A 17160-nucleotide genomic window follows, 5' to 3' on the forward strand; every position below is an offset into this window, starting at 1 on the left:
AGAAAATTACTTTAACACTCATTACTGGTCCAAAAATGCGAGTATACCGATGAAATTCGGTATAAGTAAGTTTCTTACGAACCAAAATCGCTCTACGAATTTTTTTTAAGATCGGCCCATAAATGACCCTATTCCCCATATAAGGTCCCCTTCTGAAAATGACTTTAACGCTCATTACTGGCTAAAAAATACGAATATAGCAATAAAATTTTACACAATTAAGTTCCTCGCGAGCTAAAATCTTTTTAATAACTTTTATGTGAATAGGTCCATAATTGGCCCTACTCCCCCTATTGGGTCCACTTCAGGAAATAGCTTAAACGCTTACTACTGTCTTAAAAATACGAGTAAAGCGATGAAATGCTACACACGTAAGTTTCTTACGAGCCAAAACCTCTGTACCAATTTTTTTGGATCGCCCCATAAATGACCCTTCCCCCATATAAGGTCCCCCTCTGCAAATAACTACAATGCTCATTACTGGCTTAAAAATATGAATGTGACGAAAATTGACGCACATAAGTTTAATCTCTCTACCAAATTTAGGGAGGATCGGTATATAATTTACCCTACCGCCCATATAAGGTCCCCTTCAGAAAATTACTTAAACGATCATTACTGGCTTAAAAATATGAGTTATGAAATACGGTTATGAAATTCGCTCCGAATTTCAAGCGGAATGTGTCGGTAATACACAAAAGGTTCCCTTCAGGAAAGAGTTTTGGCTAATAAACTACGAGTGTTCCTTATTTAAAATACGAGTATAGCCCTGAATGTACAAAATTTTATGAGTATCGGTTCATAATTGAGGCTCACGGTTTAAGAATTGAAATAAAATATTTTTTTTTTTTTGATACCCACCATCAAAAGATTTTGTCATTCCGTTTGTAACACATCGAAATATTGGTCATAGACCCACAAAAGTATATATATTCTGGGTCTTCATTAAATTCTAAGACGATCTAGCCATGTCTGTCCGTCTGTCCGTCCGTCCGTCTGTCTGTTGAAAGCACGATAGAGTCCCAATGGAAAGAGCTAGAGGGTTGAAATTTCACATAAATTTTTCTTATAGGTAAGGTTTGTTTGGTATTTAAAATGGGCAATATCGGTCCACGTTTTCGGATAGCCCCCATACAAGTGGCCCCTCGAAAAGCAGCTTTAACAGCCATAACTTGTTTAAAAATACGAATATAGCGATGAAATTCGACATAAGTAAGTTTCTTATGATCAAAAATCACTATGCAAAATTTTATAAGGAACGGTCCATGATTGACCCTACCCCCCATATAAGGTCCCCTTCAGAAAGTGACTGCAAGTGACTGGGATCGACCCATAATTAACCCTACCCCACTATATAAGGTCCCCTTCAGAAAATTACTTTAACGCTTATAACTGGCCTAAAAAATACGAGTATATAGATGAAATTCGACATAAGTAAGTTTCATTCGAGTCAAACGAGGTTTGATGGTGGGTATATAAGATTCGGCATAGCCGAATATAACACTCTTACTTGTTTTTTCTGAAATATAGCTTTTATATACAGAAATGTTACTTAAAGTTTTTTTTACGATCGGACCATAATTGGTCATATCTCCCATACTAGGTCCTGCCCCGAAAATTTTAATTTCCTTAAATCTTTCACACAAATTTTTAAATATCGCTAAAACATATCTTAGGGCGTTTTAAAAATATAAAAGAAAATGGCTTTTGTAATGTTCAATAAATCTTGCAATTGTAACAGATTTAAGCTGTTTAAATCTTGGGGTTTTTCTATTTCAGACAGGAGAAGATTTATTTCTACAAATATGTGATCAATTAAAAAAGTATTAATATAAAAGTAGCTGGTGGAGGGTATTTAAGATTCGGCTCAGCCGAATATAGCACTCTAACTTGTTCGTTCTTCAAAAGGTTCTTTTTGTGTTTTTTATAATATTGATCCTGGAAACATGAAATTAAGCATGAGAATCTAGAAAAGGGGATTTTTAGTACTTTTCCGTTCATTAAAAGGTACTTTTTGAATTTTCTATAATAGTGAACCTAGAAACATAAAATTAAGCTTTAGATTATAATTAAGCTTTAGAGCCTGCAGTAAATGATAACCTATAAAAGGGGACTTTTTGATACATTTTCGTTTTATAACTGGTACTTTTTGAGTTTATTATATTATTGAACTTAGGAACATGAAATTAAGTATGTAGACCCCGGAGTAAATAAGAACATATAAAATTGAACCTTTTGGTACTTTTTCGTTCTTCAACTGGTACTTTTTGAGTTTTCTATCTTAATGATCCTAGACACATAAAACTAAGCAGCCAGGGACTTGATTGAATTAAAATGGAGTATTTTCAGGTACTTTTTCGTTCTTTAACTGGTACTTTTTGAATTTTCTATAATATTGAACTTATTAACATGAAAGTAAATAAAAGAGTTCTTTTGGTACTTTTATACCCTTAACTACCATCAGTGGTGATAGAGGGTATATATAAGTCTCCGTGTGTAAATCGAAGAAATGTTCAACTGAGACCCAACAAAGTATATATATTCCGGGACCTTATTAAATTCTAAGTCGATTTAGCTATGTCCGTCTGCCTGTCCGTCTGTCTGCCTAAAACATGCTCACGTTAAAACTAAGCAAAATAAGTAAACCAAATTCACCAGAAATGTCCTAAGTAGTTTGGTATTGAAAATCAGCAAAATCGGCTCACAACGTTAAAAGTTATGAGTGAAAATTTCAGACTACCTCGAACTACAAAAGATAATTCGATGAATTTTGTCCTACATTATTTTTTTATCCAGGGATAAATTATGTTGAAAATCAAAATAATCGGTTCAAAATTTCCCACATCCCCCATACAAAGCTATATATTCCCGAAAATTAGTTTATCATTAATAACTCCCTCAAATATATCGATATCAACACAAAATTTTGTACATGCAAATATAATATGAACAGAAATCATGCTATCAACTTAGATCTCAGTTGGTCCACAATTGGTCATAGCTCCCATATAAGGTCCACTTTCGAAAATCAACTAAACGCAAATATTTTATTGATAAATAAAGCTATTGAGATAAAATTCGAGTTGAATATGTTTTGTGTACATACAAATCATTCTACCAATTTTTTTATGGATCGGTCCATTATTGGTCATAGCTCCCATATAAGGTTCACTTCCGAAAATCACTTAAAATCACATATTTCATTGTCAAATAAAGTTATATTGATAAAATTCGACACAAATATGTTTTATCTTTATATGAATCACTCTACGAAATTTTTTCCTGATAGGCTCCCATATAAGGTCCACTTACGAAAATCACTTAAACTCATATATTTCTTTGCATAATAAAGCTATCGGGATAAAGTACGACTTGAATATGTTTTGCGAGTATATAAATCACTCTACCAATTTTTTTCCAGATCGGTCCATATTTGGTAATATCTCCTATATAAGGTCCACTTCAAAAAATCACTTAAACGCACATATTACATTATCAAATAAAGATATCTTTTCAAATAAAGATTCTTCTTCGACACAAACATGTTTTGTGTACATATGAATCATTATACGAAATTTTTCCGGATAGGCCCGTAATTGGTCATAGCTCCTGTATAAAGTCCACTTCCGAAAATCACTTAAACGCATATATTTCATTAATTGATAAATTTATTGGAGTAAAATCAAATTTATTGGAGTAAATTCAAACATCAAACTATCGGGATAAAATTCGACAAAAATGTGTATTTTGTGTATATAAATCATTATACGGAATTTTTTTCCGGATCGGCCCATAAGTTGTATTGGCTCCCAGTAAAGCACTTAATACCACCTTATTCGTTGTTAAATGAGTATGTTCTGTGTATAGATAAATCATTCTATTAACATGTTCTCTAACTGGCCTTAATATATATTAATATAAATTTTTCTGGACCTTATAAAAATTAGTTCGACATATTCATAAATGTTAGTACTCTCAATACTGAAACAAAAATGTTGCAAAATTATCTAAACATTAGATAGTTATTTAAGATTTGACATAGCAGAAGATAGCAGTCTAACTTGTTCGTTCTTCAACGGCTTTTTTTAATTTTCTGTAATATTGCCACTAGAATCATAAAATCAAACTTATAGGGTCCTTATTAAAAGGGGACTTTCATAGATTTTAAATATTGAACCTGGAATCAAGTATATTTATTTTAATATTTATTTTATTCAATTAGGATGATGGTAGCGAAGCACATTGGGTATAGCTAGTATAGTAAAACGGATCTTTTATTACAACACCATTTACGAAAAAGTAAAAAAATCTTAATAGTAAATCATAGAAATATTTATCTGAGACACAACAAAGTATATATATTCTGGATCCTTATGAAATTCTGAGTCGATTTAGCTATGTCCGTCTGTCTTTGTAAAACACGCCCACGTTAAAAGGAAGCAATAGAAATTCAAGGAATTCACCCAAACCACAGTAAAATCGATTCAAGACGTAAAAAGTTATGAAAAAGTTACGAAAAAAAAAACTTTTTTTTCCCAATTCTTACGTAGTTTTCTCAGAAACTACCAAAGATATTTCGATGAATTTTGTCACACATTATTTTTTGTGCCAGGGATCAAGTATGTTCAAACTCATAGCAATTGATCCAATATTTCCCAGAGCCCCCATACAAATTAGTTTATAATTTCGTTCCCTGAAATTAGTTTATCGTTAATAACTCCCTCAACTATATCGGTATCAACAAAAAATTTTGTACATACAATTATAATATGAATAGAAATCATACTACCAACGTATATCTCAGTCGATCATAGCTTCCATCTAATCACCTAAACGCATATATTTTATTGATAAATAAATCTTTTGTGATAAAATTCGAGATGAATACGTTTTGTGTACATACAAATCATTCTACCAATTTTTTTTTTTCGGATCGGTTCATTATTAGTCATAGCTCCCATATAATGCCCACTTCCGAAAATTACTTAAACGCACATATTTAATTGTCAAATAAAGGTATCGTGATAAAATTTGACACAAATAGGTTTCGTTTATATATGAATAACTCTACGAAATTTTTTTCGGATAGGACCATAATCCCCATAAGGATCCACTTCCGAAAATCACTTAAGCGCTTCTGATTCATTGATAAATAAGGCTATCGGTATAAAATTCAACTTGAATATGTTTTATGTATATACAAATCATTCTACCAATTTTTTCTTGATCGGTCCATAATTTGTCTTAGCTCCCATATAAGGATTATTTCCGAAAATTACTTAAACGCACATCGACAGTATAAGTCATCGGGATAAAATTCGACATAAATGTGTATTTTGTATACAATGTAAATCACTTAACACCACTTAATTCATTATTAAGTTATTATATCCAGATAAAATTCGACATGAATATGTTTGTGTATAGATAAATCATTATATTAAACATGTTAGAGTGCTATATTCGAATCTTAAATACGCTCCACCAGCAAGCTACTTTTTATTAAAACCCATTTAACTATCTAATTTTTAGAAAACTTGGCAAAATTTTTGTTTCCGTATTGAGGCTACTAACATTTATGCATATGTCAAACTAATTTTAATTAGGTCGAGAAAACTGTGTATTAATAGGCCAGTTTGAAAACATTTCAATATCATGATTTATCTGTACACAGAATATACTCATTTTGAATTTTATCCGGATATAATCATTTAATTACGAATTAAGTGGTATTAAGTGATTTTTAGAAGTATACCTTATATGGGAGCTAAGACAACCTATGGACCGATCCGGAAAAAAATTCCGTAGAATGATTTGTATATACAAAATACACATTTATGTCGAATTTTATCTCGATAACTTTGATTGTCCATGTGCATTAGAGTAATTTTCGGAAATGGTCCTTATATGGGAGTTGTGACCAATTATCGACCGATAAAGAAAAATTTCGTATAATGATTTATATGCCAAAAAAAATTCAATTTTACTACAATAGATTTGTTAATTAATGAAATATGTGCGTTTAGGTGATTTTCGGAAGTGGACTTTATATGTATGGGAGCTATGACCTCACACAAAACATATTTCTGTCGAATTTTATCAAGATATCTTTATTTGATAATGAATTATGTGCGCTTAAGTGATTTTTTTATATGGTCCAATCCGGAAAAAATTTGGTAGAATGATATATATGCTCATAAAACATATTCAAGTCAACTGATTTTCGTAAGTCGACCCTCTATGGGAGCCTATTCGGAAAAAATTTCGTAGAGTGATTCATATAAAGACAAAACATATTTGTGTCGAATTTTATCAACATAACTTTATTTGACAATTAAATATGTGCGTTTAAGTGATTTTCGGAAGTGGGACTTATATGGGAGCTATGACCAATAATGGACCGATCCATAAAAATTTTGGTGGAATGATTTGAATGTACACAAAACATATTTTTGTCGAATTTCATCCCAAATAGTTTTAGAATTCAATGAAATATATGCGATTAAGTGATTTTCGGAAGTGGACTTTATATGGGAGCTATGACCAATTATGGACCTATCCGGAAAAAATTACGTAGAGTGACTCATATAAAGACAAAACATATTTGTGTCGAATTTTATCAAGATTTCTTTATTTGACAATGAAATATGTGCTTTTAAGTGATTTTCGGAGGTGGGCCATATATGGGAGCTATGACCAATAATGGACCGATCCGTAAAAAATTTGGGGAATGATTTGAATGTACACCAAACATATTTTTGTCGAATTTTATCCCAAATAGTTTTAAAATTCAATGAAATATATGCGTTTAAGAGATTTTCGGAAGTGGACCTTATATGGGAGCTATGACCAATAATGGACCAATCCGTAAAAAAAAATTGTAGAATGATTTGTATGTATACAAAACATATTTGTGTCGCAATTTATATCGATAGCTTTATAATTCAATGAAATATATGCGTTTAAGTGTTTTTCGTAGAGTGATTCATATTCAGACTAAACATACACTATCGGACAAAATAAAGTGCAAAAGTACTCATGTTATATTCTTTCAGCGAAAAATCTGTTAAATGATTACTGAATATGGAATTTTTTAAAATTCATTTAGTTTATATGCAATGCTACAAAAATTACAATAAAACAAAATCATTCCACCTAAAATTTTTCTGTATAACATCCAAAATTAAAGTAAATTCACCTTTTTGTCGGACAAAATAAAGTGTAAATTTTATATATCATTATTTAAATTTTTTGTATATCAAAATTTTTTATCTATTTTGGTTCTGATTTGAATATCTGGATCTACTTAAGCCATTTTTTTAATTTTTTTACCATTATTATTCGCAATCGCCTTCCCTTCCCATTGCTTTCCCCCATACGATTATTTTCAAATGAAATCCGTTTTTGTTCGGTATTTCAGCAGAATTTTTTTATCAATTGTGGTCAAAAATTAATCTATTGGATTTAGGGCGATGGTCTGAGTAGGTCATTCCAATTTTTCAGTGTTTTTTTTTCTTACAGTAATGTTTTTAACCTTTGTCGTGTGTTTGAAGTCATAAATCTGTTGAGGCATTAAGTGTCCCAAATCCATTTTTACGGCATTTATTTAAAAAAAATTATTAAATACGCTCGTGAATTGCTCAATTGTTATTGTTTACTCCATCTTCACTAAGATTCCCGCTCCTAAGGTTGAATAATGTACCAATACCGATAGCCCCCCACCATAATGTTTAAAACCTGGGGTATTGTTTTTAAAATATTGTATATTGAAGGGTTTAACTCACACTCATTGTCGACATTTTAAAATTTTCGGTACAAATTAGAACTCATCTGACTATCTACGCAAATTTGAGGTAAAAATACAAAATTAAATACTAAAACCGAAAAAAAATTTCCATGCTTTTAAATGTGTTGGTGAAAGATTGAACGTATGGGTCAGTTGACTCTTCGTATGTGTTTAATTTTTAATGTTAGCTGTGGGGAACCTAGGGGAAATTTATTCAAAAAGCTCTAGTGAACACTATGTGAGCATATTACAGTCAAATCTTAAGATCAGTGCCTTCGAAATGGACTTGGGCAACTTTATATCTCGGAAAGATAATAAGTTAAAAAATAGCATTACTGTAGGAAAGAACACTGAAAATTTAAATAAGTTGCTCAGAGCACCGCCCTAAATCCAATAGATTAATTTTGGACCACAATTGATCAAAAAATTTCGATGAAATAGTGATCAAAAACGGATTTCTTTTGAAAATAAACATATGCGAAAAGCAAGGGGAAGGAAAGGCGATTGCGAATAACAATGGTGAACAAAATTACCAAAATGGCTTAAGTAGATCCAGATATTCAAATCAGAACCAAAATAGATAAAAAATTTTGATATACAAGAAATTTAAATAATGATATATAAAATTTACACTTTATTTTGTCCGACAAAAAAATTGAATTTACTTTTATTTTAGAAGTTTTACAGAAAAATTGTAATTACAATAATTTAGTTTTATTGTTATTATTGTAGCATTGTATATTAACTAAATGATTTTGAAAAAAATTTCCATATTCAATAATCATTTAACCGATTTTTTCGATGAAAGAATATAGCATGAGTACTTTTGCACTTTATTTTGTCCGATAGTGTATGTGTGTCGAATTTTATCAAGATATCTTTATTTGACAATGAAATATGAGCTTTTAAATGATTTTCGGAAGTGGGCCTTATATGGGAGCTATGACCAATAATGAACCGATCCGTAAAAAATTTGGTAGAATAATTTGTATGTACACAGAACATATTTAACTCGAATTTTATCACAATAACTGACATATGTGCGTTTAGGTGATTTTCGGAAGTAGACCTTTTATGGGAGCTATGACAAATTGTGAACCTACTGAGTTCTACGTTGACAGAATGATTTCTGTTCATATTATATTTGCATTTACAAAATTGATAGCCGATATATTTGAGGGAGTTATTAACGATAAACTAATTTCCGGGAATATATACCTTTGTATGGGGGCTATGGGAAATATTGGATCGATTGTAAAGATTTTGAACACAATTGATCACTGCCCTGAATAAAAAAATGTGTGACAAAATTCATCGAAATATCTTTGGTAGTTTCTGAGAAAACTTCAAAAGAATTATGAAAAAAACGTATTTTTTTTTTCGATGTAGTCTGACATTTTTACTCATAACTTTTTACGTTGTGAACCGATGTTGCTGATTTTCAATAGCAAACTGCTTAATATAATAATAAATATTTTGGGTGAATTTTGTTGATTTCCTTTGCTTAGTTTTAACGTGAGCGTATTTACACAGACAGACAGATGGACATAGCTAAATCGACTCAGAATTTCATAAGGACCCAGAATATATGTACTTTGTTGGGTCTTAGATGAATATTTCTTGATGGTACACACGGAACGACAAACTTATATATACCCTCTATCACCACTGATGGTGATGGAGGGTATAAAGTTTGCAACTGGGATATTTATAGAAAATTTTATGAAACTAATCAAAATTATGTGGAACTAATATTGCATAAATGTTAGTGCCCTCACTACGGAAACAAAAATTTTGTCAAGTTATCTAAAATTAGATAGTTAAACGGCTTTTAATAAAAAGTAGCTTGCTGGTGGAGGGTATTTAAGATTCGGCTTAGCCGAATATAGCACTCTAACTTGTTCGTTCTTCAACTGTTTTTTTTTTAATTTTCTGTAACATTGACACTAGAATCATAAAATCAAACTTATTGGGTCCTTATGAAAAGTGGACTTTCATAGATTTTAAATATTGGACGTAGAAACAAGTACATATATTTATTTATACCCTCCACCACCATCAGTGGTGATAGAGGGTATATATAAGTTTGTCGTTCCGTGTGTAACACCAAGAAATATTCATCTAAGACCCAACAAACTATATATATTCTGGGTCCTTATGAAATTCTGGGTCGATTTAGCTATGTCCGTCTGTCTGTCTGTCTGTCTATGTAAAACACGCTCACGTTAGAACTAAGCAAAGGAAATCAACCAAATTCACCAAAAATATTTATTATTATCCTAAGCAGTTTGGTATTGAAAATCAGCAAAATCGGTTCACAACGTAAAAAGTTATGAGTAAAAATTTCAGACTACCTCGAAATAAATTACGTTTTTTTCATAATTCTTTTATGTTTTCTCAGAAACTGCCAAAGATATTTCGATGAATTTTGTCACAGATTATTTTTTCATGGCGGTGATCAATTATGTTGAAAATCTTTAGAATCGATTTAATATTTCCCATAGCCCCCATACAAAGGTATATATTCAGGGAAATTAGTTTATCGTTAATAACTCCCTCAAATATATCGGTATCAACACAAAATTGTGTACATGCAAATATAATATGAACAGAAATCATACTGTCAACGTAGATCTCAGTCGATACACAATTGGCCATAGCTCCCATACAAGGTCCACTTCCTAAAATCACCTAAACGCACATATTTCATTGATGAATAAAGCTGTTGTGATAAAATTCGAGTTAAATATGTTTTGTGTACATACAAATCATTCTACCAAATTTTTTACGGATCGGTCCATTATTGGTCATAGCTCCCATATAAGGCCCACTTCCGAAAATCATTTAAAAGCTCATATTTCATTGTCATATAAAGCTATCTTGATGAAATTCGTCACAAATATGTTTAGTCTAAATAAACAAATTCCAACTCTTATTTTGGAGATTTGTTGCTTTTGTTTTTACTTTGTTAAGAAATTAACAAAGTTGTTCAATAACAGAATTGAACAGTGCACACAAATAAAATCGAGAATTTTATTTCTACTTACGTGTTGGTTGGTGGGAATTGAAACACTTCTTTTTTTTGTATTTTTTTTGTTTTCAAATATTTAAGGCACTGGGAGTGCGGTTTTTTTTTTGTTTATTTATTTATTTTTTAATTTAAAAAACACCTTTGACCGGGAGTCGTTCGGGTTCGTATCTTTTTTTAATAATAACAGCCGATCTTCTTCGGCGCCGAGCCTGGCTTGCTCGCAACACTTCCTAAAATATGGCAATTTAGGAAGTGTTTGGAGACCTTCAGTCGAGGTCGGTAAGGCCGTCGTCGAAGTCGATAAGATCGTCATGGAGATCGATCAAATCGTCTTCAACGAGGCCTGACCGGACTTCGACATGCCGGCCTCCTTGCACTGGTGCAATTTTCGACCCGGTGAGTTGGCTGAGGGCCGAAACGATTTGGTTGACCAGCCCCTGGGTTGAGGCTGGCGTTGCCGCAGGCTGAGGAACGGCTATGGTTTGTGGTTGATGTTGTTGGCGCTGTTGTTGTTGGCGTCGTTGTGGCTGCCGCTGAGATTGTTGCTGTAGTTGTCGTTGCCGTTGTTGTCGTTGGCGTTGTTGCTGGTGTAGTTGTTGCTGCTGTAGTTGTTGCTGTTGAATAACCTGCTGCTGTTGTTGCAGACGTTGACGGAGGTCATCCGTTTTTTTGCCAAAAATGTGTCTTAACTCTTTTATTAATAAAATAAAATTTTTATTAAGAACATATAACAATTTTATAGTTTTCTAAAAGGTATCTTTACGCAGAACGCTTTGGCGTAAAAAACTTGTCCTATTTTTTGAAAATGTTGCCGCTGCGTCCTTCCGAATATGACCTATTTTTTATCAAAACTTCAACTTTGGGCGACATGTTCTAAAATCCCAAAGCTGGGATCAGAAAACTGAAAGCAGTTTTGGAAACCTCAATATGTTTTCTATTTACTCCAAAAGTATTTTCCCAGCCCTGAAAGAAATGTGGACCCTATGGGCAAAAAATTAAAAAACCATTTTTGGGATTTTCATTCCTATTTTTAGGAATTGCGGGATGCCCTTTGACCTTTTCAATTTTTTTTTGCATTTTCTTATTTGAAATGACAAATTTAACAAGCGTTGAAAATTTCATTGAGTTTTGTTCATAAATAAAGATTTTGTCATATATTACATATTTGTTTAATTTCTAAAACTATGATTTATATCAAAATTTTAATAGGGTCGCAGATAGCTACAACAATTTAGTCCATATTTATCCCTTAATATCATTTTTTAGTTAGATATGGAAATTCTCGACCCTTTACAAAAAATTTCAAGCCAATATCTCAATTACATTCAATAATATGTTCATTTAAACCTGTGTCCTTTAATTTCATCTTTTTCATATTTTAGTATTAAGTATGACAGCACATATTTAAATCTTATATTTACCTATTTTCTATTTGTTTGCTTATCCTTATAATTGAAAGGTCCTATTATGCTTAAATTTTCAAAAATTTATAACTATTTTTTACCTAAATTTTTTCGACAGATCATTTCGTTCTGTTTCGTTTATGATCATGTAGGTAAAAATATACAGGTAATGATAATTTCGATTCATTCACTAATAAGAAATATCAATGACTGAATTACAGGTTATAGTAATATAGTCCTAAATGTTAATAGGTAGACAATTCGTAATTTTTTACTTTGGAATACCTGTATCGGAAATGACAAGAATTGGTATATAAGTAAACTTCTCAGATTTTAAGTACCATATTTAATAAATCTACAATGAAGATTACATTAAAGTACGAAGAGTTGTGTTCCGTTTTATGGAGTATATCTTCAAAAGGGCCAGAAAGAATTGAAGACATTTCAAATTATATAAAAACTACATATAGTAGAAAAGTAGACAAAACAGGCATATCAAAAATTGAAAACTTTTTGATGTAAAAAGTAAGTCTGTGGATGGAAATCAAAAGAAATTTCGATTAAAATTTTGTAGTTGGATGGAAACTACTACGGAAATCTCAACTTACAACACATCAACAGGAGCGCCTTGCAAGTCATACGAAGACTTATGTTCAAGGTAAAAAAAAGAGGGTCACACAAAAACTTTTTTCAATCTCAAATGAGGAAATTGCTGATACATTTAACGAAATGCTGAAAAAGGAAAACCAACATATGGATGTCGTACATATTGCAACTATTCTTCCTAATGCATCACCAAAACGACTTAAGCGAATTGTGGAAAGTATACCAACTCCAACATCATAATCAAATTTTACTGAAGAGGAAGCAATAGCGCTTATGTTGGAACTGGGTCTCAGTCGAAATAAGTACCAAATATTAAGGAAAGCTCTGCATGAAAAAGGAAACAAATATATTACCATCATACAAGGCGATCCAGGAAAAAAAAAAACAAACTATCCTACTAAATCAACAAAAAATAATGAAGAATTGAAAGAACTGAGAGCTGCGGAAAAAAGCAGAATCCAAGAAGAATTTAAAGTTCAGATGGGATTAAACATCGACAAACCACTTTCAAGTTGCGGTAGTACAAATGACGGTAATACGTCGAGAAGGTTTTTTCGTGATTTTGAAATTACTTCAAAAATAACTGGAATCGACAAGGAGTTGCTTCGAAGAGTTAACACTATTTTAATGGCACTGAATAGTAAACATAAAATTAATGAAAATCGATTTGGGGAATACACATCTGAAATTTCTAAATTACTTGTATCTCTGTATCCATGGAGGGAACTAACACCAACAGTACACAAAGTATTGTGTCATGGTCAAATAATAATTGAATCGAATATTCTTCCACTTGGAGAGTTAACAGAAGAAGCCCAGGAAGCCAGGAATCGAGATTTTAAGCATGTTCAACTATTCAGCTCAAGAAAATGCTCCAGGCAATCACAGAATGAAGATATTTTTAATAGTTTACTTCTATCTTCTGATCCTGTTCTTTCAACTATGCGAAAAAGATGGATTAGTTATGAAACTCTATCATCTCAAAACAAGGAAGATTTAAATGGACTTATATTACCTTCTGGATATGTATACCGATATGACAGATTATTTTATAGAAAATAAGTAGTGTTAGGAATTAACTATATAAGTAGGTTGTAAGAATTAATTGTATTATGTTTAAGATAAACAGTTCAAATAAAAAAAGCTATTATACTAACTGATGATATTGTATTAAATTGTGTTATATATTTCGGTGGGCGGGAAAGGTAATTTGTGTGGGGTGATTTAGGTGTTGTTGTGCGTGGCTCATAATAAAATTATAATTTTTTTATTTTATATACAATATTATAATAAATAATTAACTAAATAATTTTTAAAAATTGTCCAAATATTTTATTCAACACCAAATGTATGTTCTGTCATACTTAATACTAAAATATGAAAAAGATGAAATTAAAGGACACAGGTTTAAATGAACATATTTTTGAATGTAATTGGCTTGAAATTTTTTGTAAAGGGTCGAGAATTTCCATATCTAACTAAAAAATGATATTAAGGGATAAATATGGACTAAATTGTTGTAGCTATCTGCGATCCTATTAAAATTTTGATATAAATCATAGTTTTAGAAATTAAACAAATATGTAATATATGACAAAATCTTTATTTATGAACAAAACTCAATGAAATTTTCAACGCTTGTTAAATTTGTCATTTCAAATAAGAATATGCAAAAAAAAATTGAAAAGGTCAAAGGGCATCCCGCAATTCCCAAAAATAGGAATGAAAATCCCAAAAATGGGATTTTTTACTTTTTTGCCCATAGGGTCCACATTTCTTTCAGGGCTGGGAAAATACTTTTGGAGTAAATAGAAAACATATTGAGGTTTCCAAAACTGCATTTCAGTTTTCTGATCCCAGCTTTGGGATTTTAGAACATGTCGCCCAAAGTTGAAGTTTTGATAAAAAATAGGTCATATTCGGAAGGACGCACTGGCAACATTTTCAAAAAATAGGACAAGTTTTTTACGCCAAAGCGTTCTGCGTAAAGATACCTTTTAGAAAACTATAAAATTGTTATATGTTCTTAATAAAAATTTTATTTTATTAATAAAAGAGTTAAGACACATTTTTGGCAAAAAAACGCCAAAAATCTAAAATTTTTTGAATTTTTAAATTAAAAAACGTATATTTTTGGATCTGTAAACAATATTGATCTGAAATTTTTTGTATATTATTGGAAATTTTGTTGTCTAACTAACAAGAAAAAATTGAGTCCATTTGGTCCAAAATTACGCCCGGTATTCAAAAAAAGGCGGACCAAGGTATGGTAAATTTTGTATCACTAAATTTTTAAATGCCTATAACTCGGATATTATAAGAGATAAGTAGTATCAATATCAAGATCTCGTCGAGCGCTTTCACAAAATATAAAAATCTTTGTATTTGGGTGAAAAAACAAAAAAATGGCACGAGTTTAAAAATTTTACATGTCGTAGGTACCCTACTTTGAGCCGCCACAGCGCCGTCCCTGGGGCATCTGCAGGGTTCATCTTCAAAACTTAAACTCGAATACGCCAAATTTTATCCCGATCGGATCAGCCGTTTAGAAATGCCAGATTTATTTCCAAAAAATTTCCATTCTGCCCCACTGTGCAGAGGCAGATTAAGGTCAAAAAAATTGCCTTGGACACATAGACACGACATTGTATGGACAAGAACAAACTAATTTACAGACTTTTCACATAACGGGAGCATGCATAATTTTACTATTGGTCTGGTCACGACGCCACTAGATGTTCTAACATCAGCGACTCTTACGCGCTTATTCCGACCAACGTGTACGGCTTCTATTCTGCCTAACCTCCAGTCGCATGGAGGAAGAAGCTCATCCTTGATGATAACGAAATCACCAGTCTGTAGATCCCGTCGTGGATTCTACCATTTGTACCTCTTGTGTAGCTCCTGAAGGTACTCATTTTTCCATCGTTGACCAAATTTATGATGGAGTGCTTTCAGTCGTTCCCAGCGATTCAATAACGACAAATTGTCAGGCGGTATTTCTGGCGCGAATACCAAAGGTGCACCGCGCAGAAAATGACTCGGAGTAAGGGCCTGCAGGTCATCTGGGTCTTCTGACATCGGTGATATTGGTCGTGAATTTAGAACACTTTCTATTCGCGCAAGCAGAGTAGAGAACTCTTCAAAATTAAATTTATGTGCGCCTGCAATTTTCCTGAAGTGGATTTTGAAGCTTTTAACGCCAGCTTCCCATAAACCTCCCATATGTGGGGCGCTAGGTGGAATGAACTTCCACTCAAGTCCATTAATTGCATATTTATCTGTTATATCCTTGGAGGATTGTTTAAGAAATAACGAATACTCCTTTAGCAAAGACTTACTAGCGCCTATGAAATTTGTACCATTGTCCGACATAACTGATTTTGGCAATCCTCGCCTAGCTATAAATCGTACAAAAGCAGCTAGAAATGCTTCTGATGCTAAACTAGAGCAAGCTTCTAAATGAATGGCTCTTGTAGCAAAACATACAAAGATACATGCGTAACCTTTCATATATGGTGAATTTCGCAAATTGCCAGACTTGATCTGAAATGGACCAGCAAAGTCGACACCCGTATGTGAGAACGGTAATGAGAGAGTGGATCTCTCTTTTGGCAGTGCAGCCATTATTTGCGATTTCACTTGTAGTTTGTAACGAACACAGGTTAGACAATGATGAACGCATTTCTTGACTGTTCTTTTTAAACCAGGAATATAGAACTGGCTTCTTACTGCGCTCATCATAAGGGTTATGTCAGCATGGACTAGAGTTTTGTGGACAAACTCGAGAAAAATCTTGCAAAATTGAGAAGAGTTAGGGATAATTATGGGAAATCGCTCATCGTACGTAAGCGAGGCATTAGCTAATCTACCATTAACCCGAGTAAGCAGAGAGCTTTTCTTTGAAATATGCTTAGAATCCGAAAGATTTTTTAAATCTTCAGAATAATGAAACTTCTGTGTTAGTCTAATATATAAAATTTTTGCGTTATTAAGCTCTTCGTGAGAGAGCGTTAAACTTTCAAACTTAGTTTTCTCTAATCTTTTACTAGTAGAACGTAAGAACCTATAAATATATGCTATAACGGCGAGGGCTCGCCGATATGAACAAAATCTTTGGATTATATTGAGTTCATCTGTAACGGAACAGTGAACTTCAACTTTCCTTTGTTCCATAAGAGCTATGGCAGGTGGGTTCGATTTAGGACAATTGTCTTGGTAGTCAAGTAGCCACATTGGTCCATACCACCATAAAGGATTTTTTTTAAGATCTTGTGGTTTACACCCTCGTGTTCCAAGATCTGCAGGATTTTCATGGGTTAAAACGTGGTTCC

The 17160-nt window shown here is 32.3% G+C and overlaps 1 protein-coding gene across 1 annotated transcript; it reads right to left on the reverse strand.

The window, feature by feature from the left end:
- Positions 1-15703: 15703 nt before the first annotated feature.
- On the reverse strand, positions 15704-16453 carry LOC119603394. Its single transcript, XM_037955411.1, has one exon. The coding sequence runs from the start codon at positions 16451-16453 to the stop codon at positions 15704-15706; it is 750 nt and encodes a 249-aa protein (XP_037811339.1).
- Between the last annotated feature and the right edge of the window lie 707 nt (positions 16454-17160).

The sequence above is a fragment of the Lucilia sericata genome, unplaced genomic scaffold (genome assembly GCF_015586225.1).
Source record: "Lucilia sericata isolate MDLA Ls3-8-SP2 unplaced genomic scaffold, ASM1558622v1 Contig000300F_arrow, whole genome shotgun sequence".
NCBI lineage: Eukaryota > Metazoa > Arthropoda > Insecta > Diptera > Calliphoridae > Lucilia > Lucilia sericata.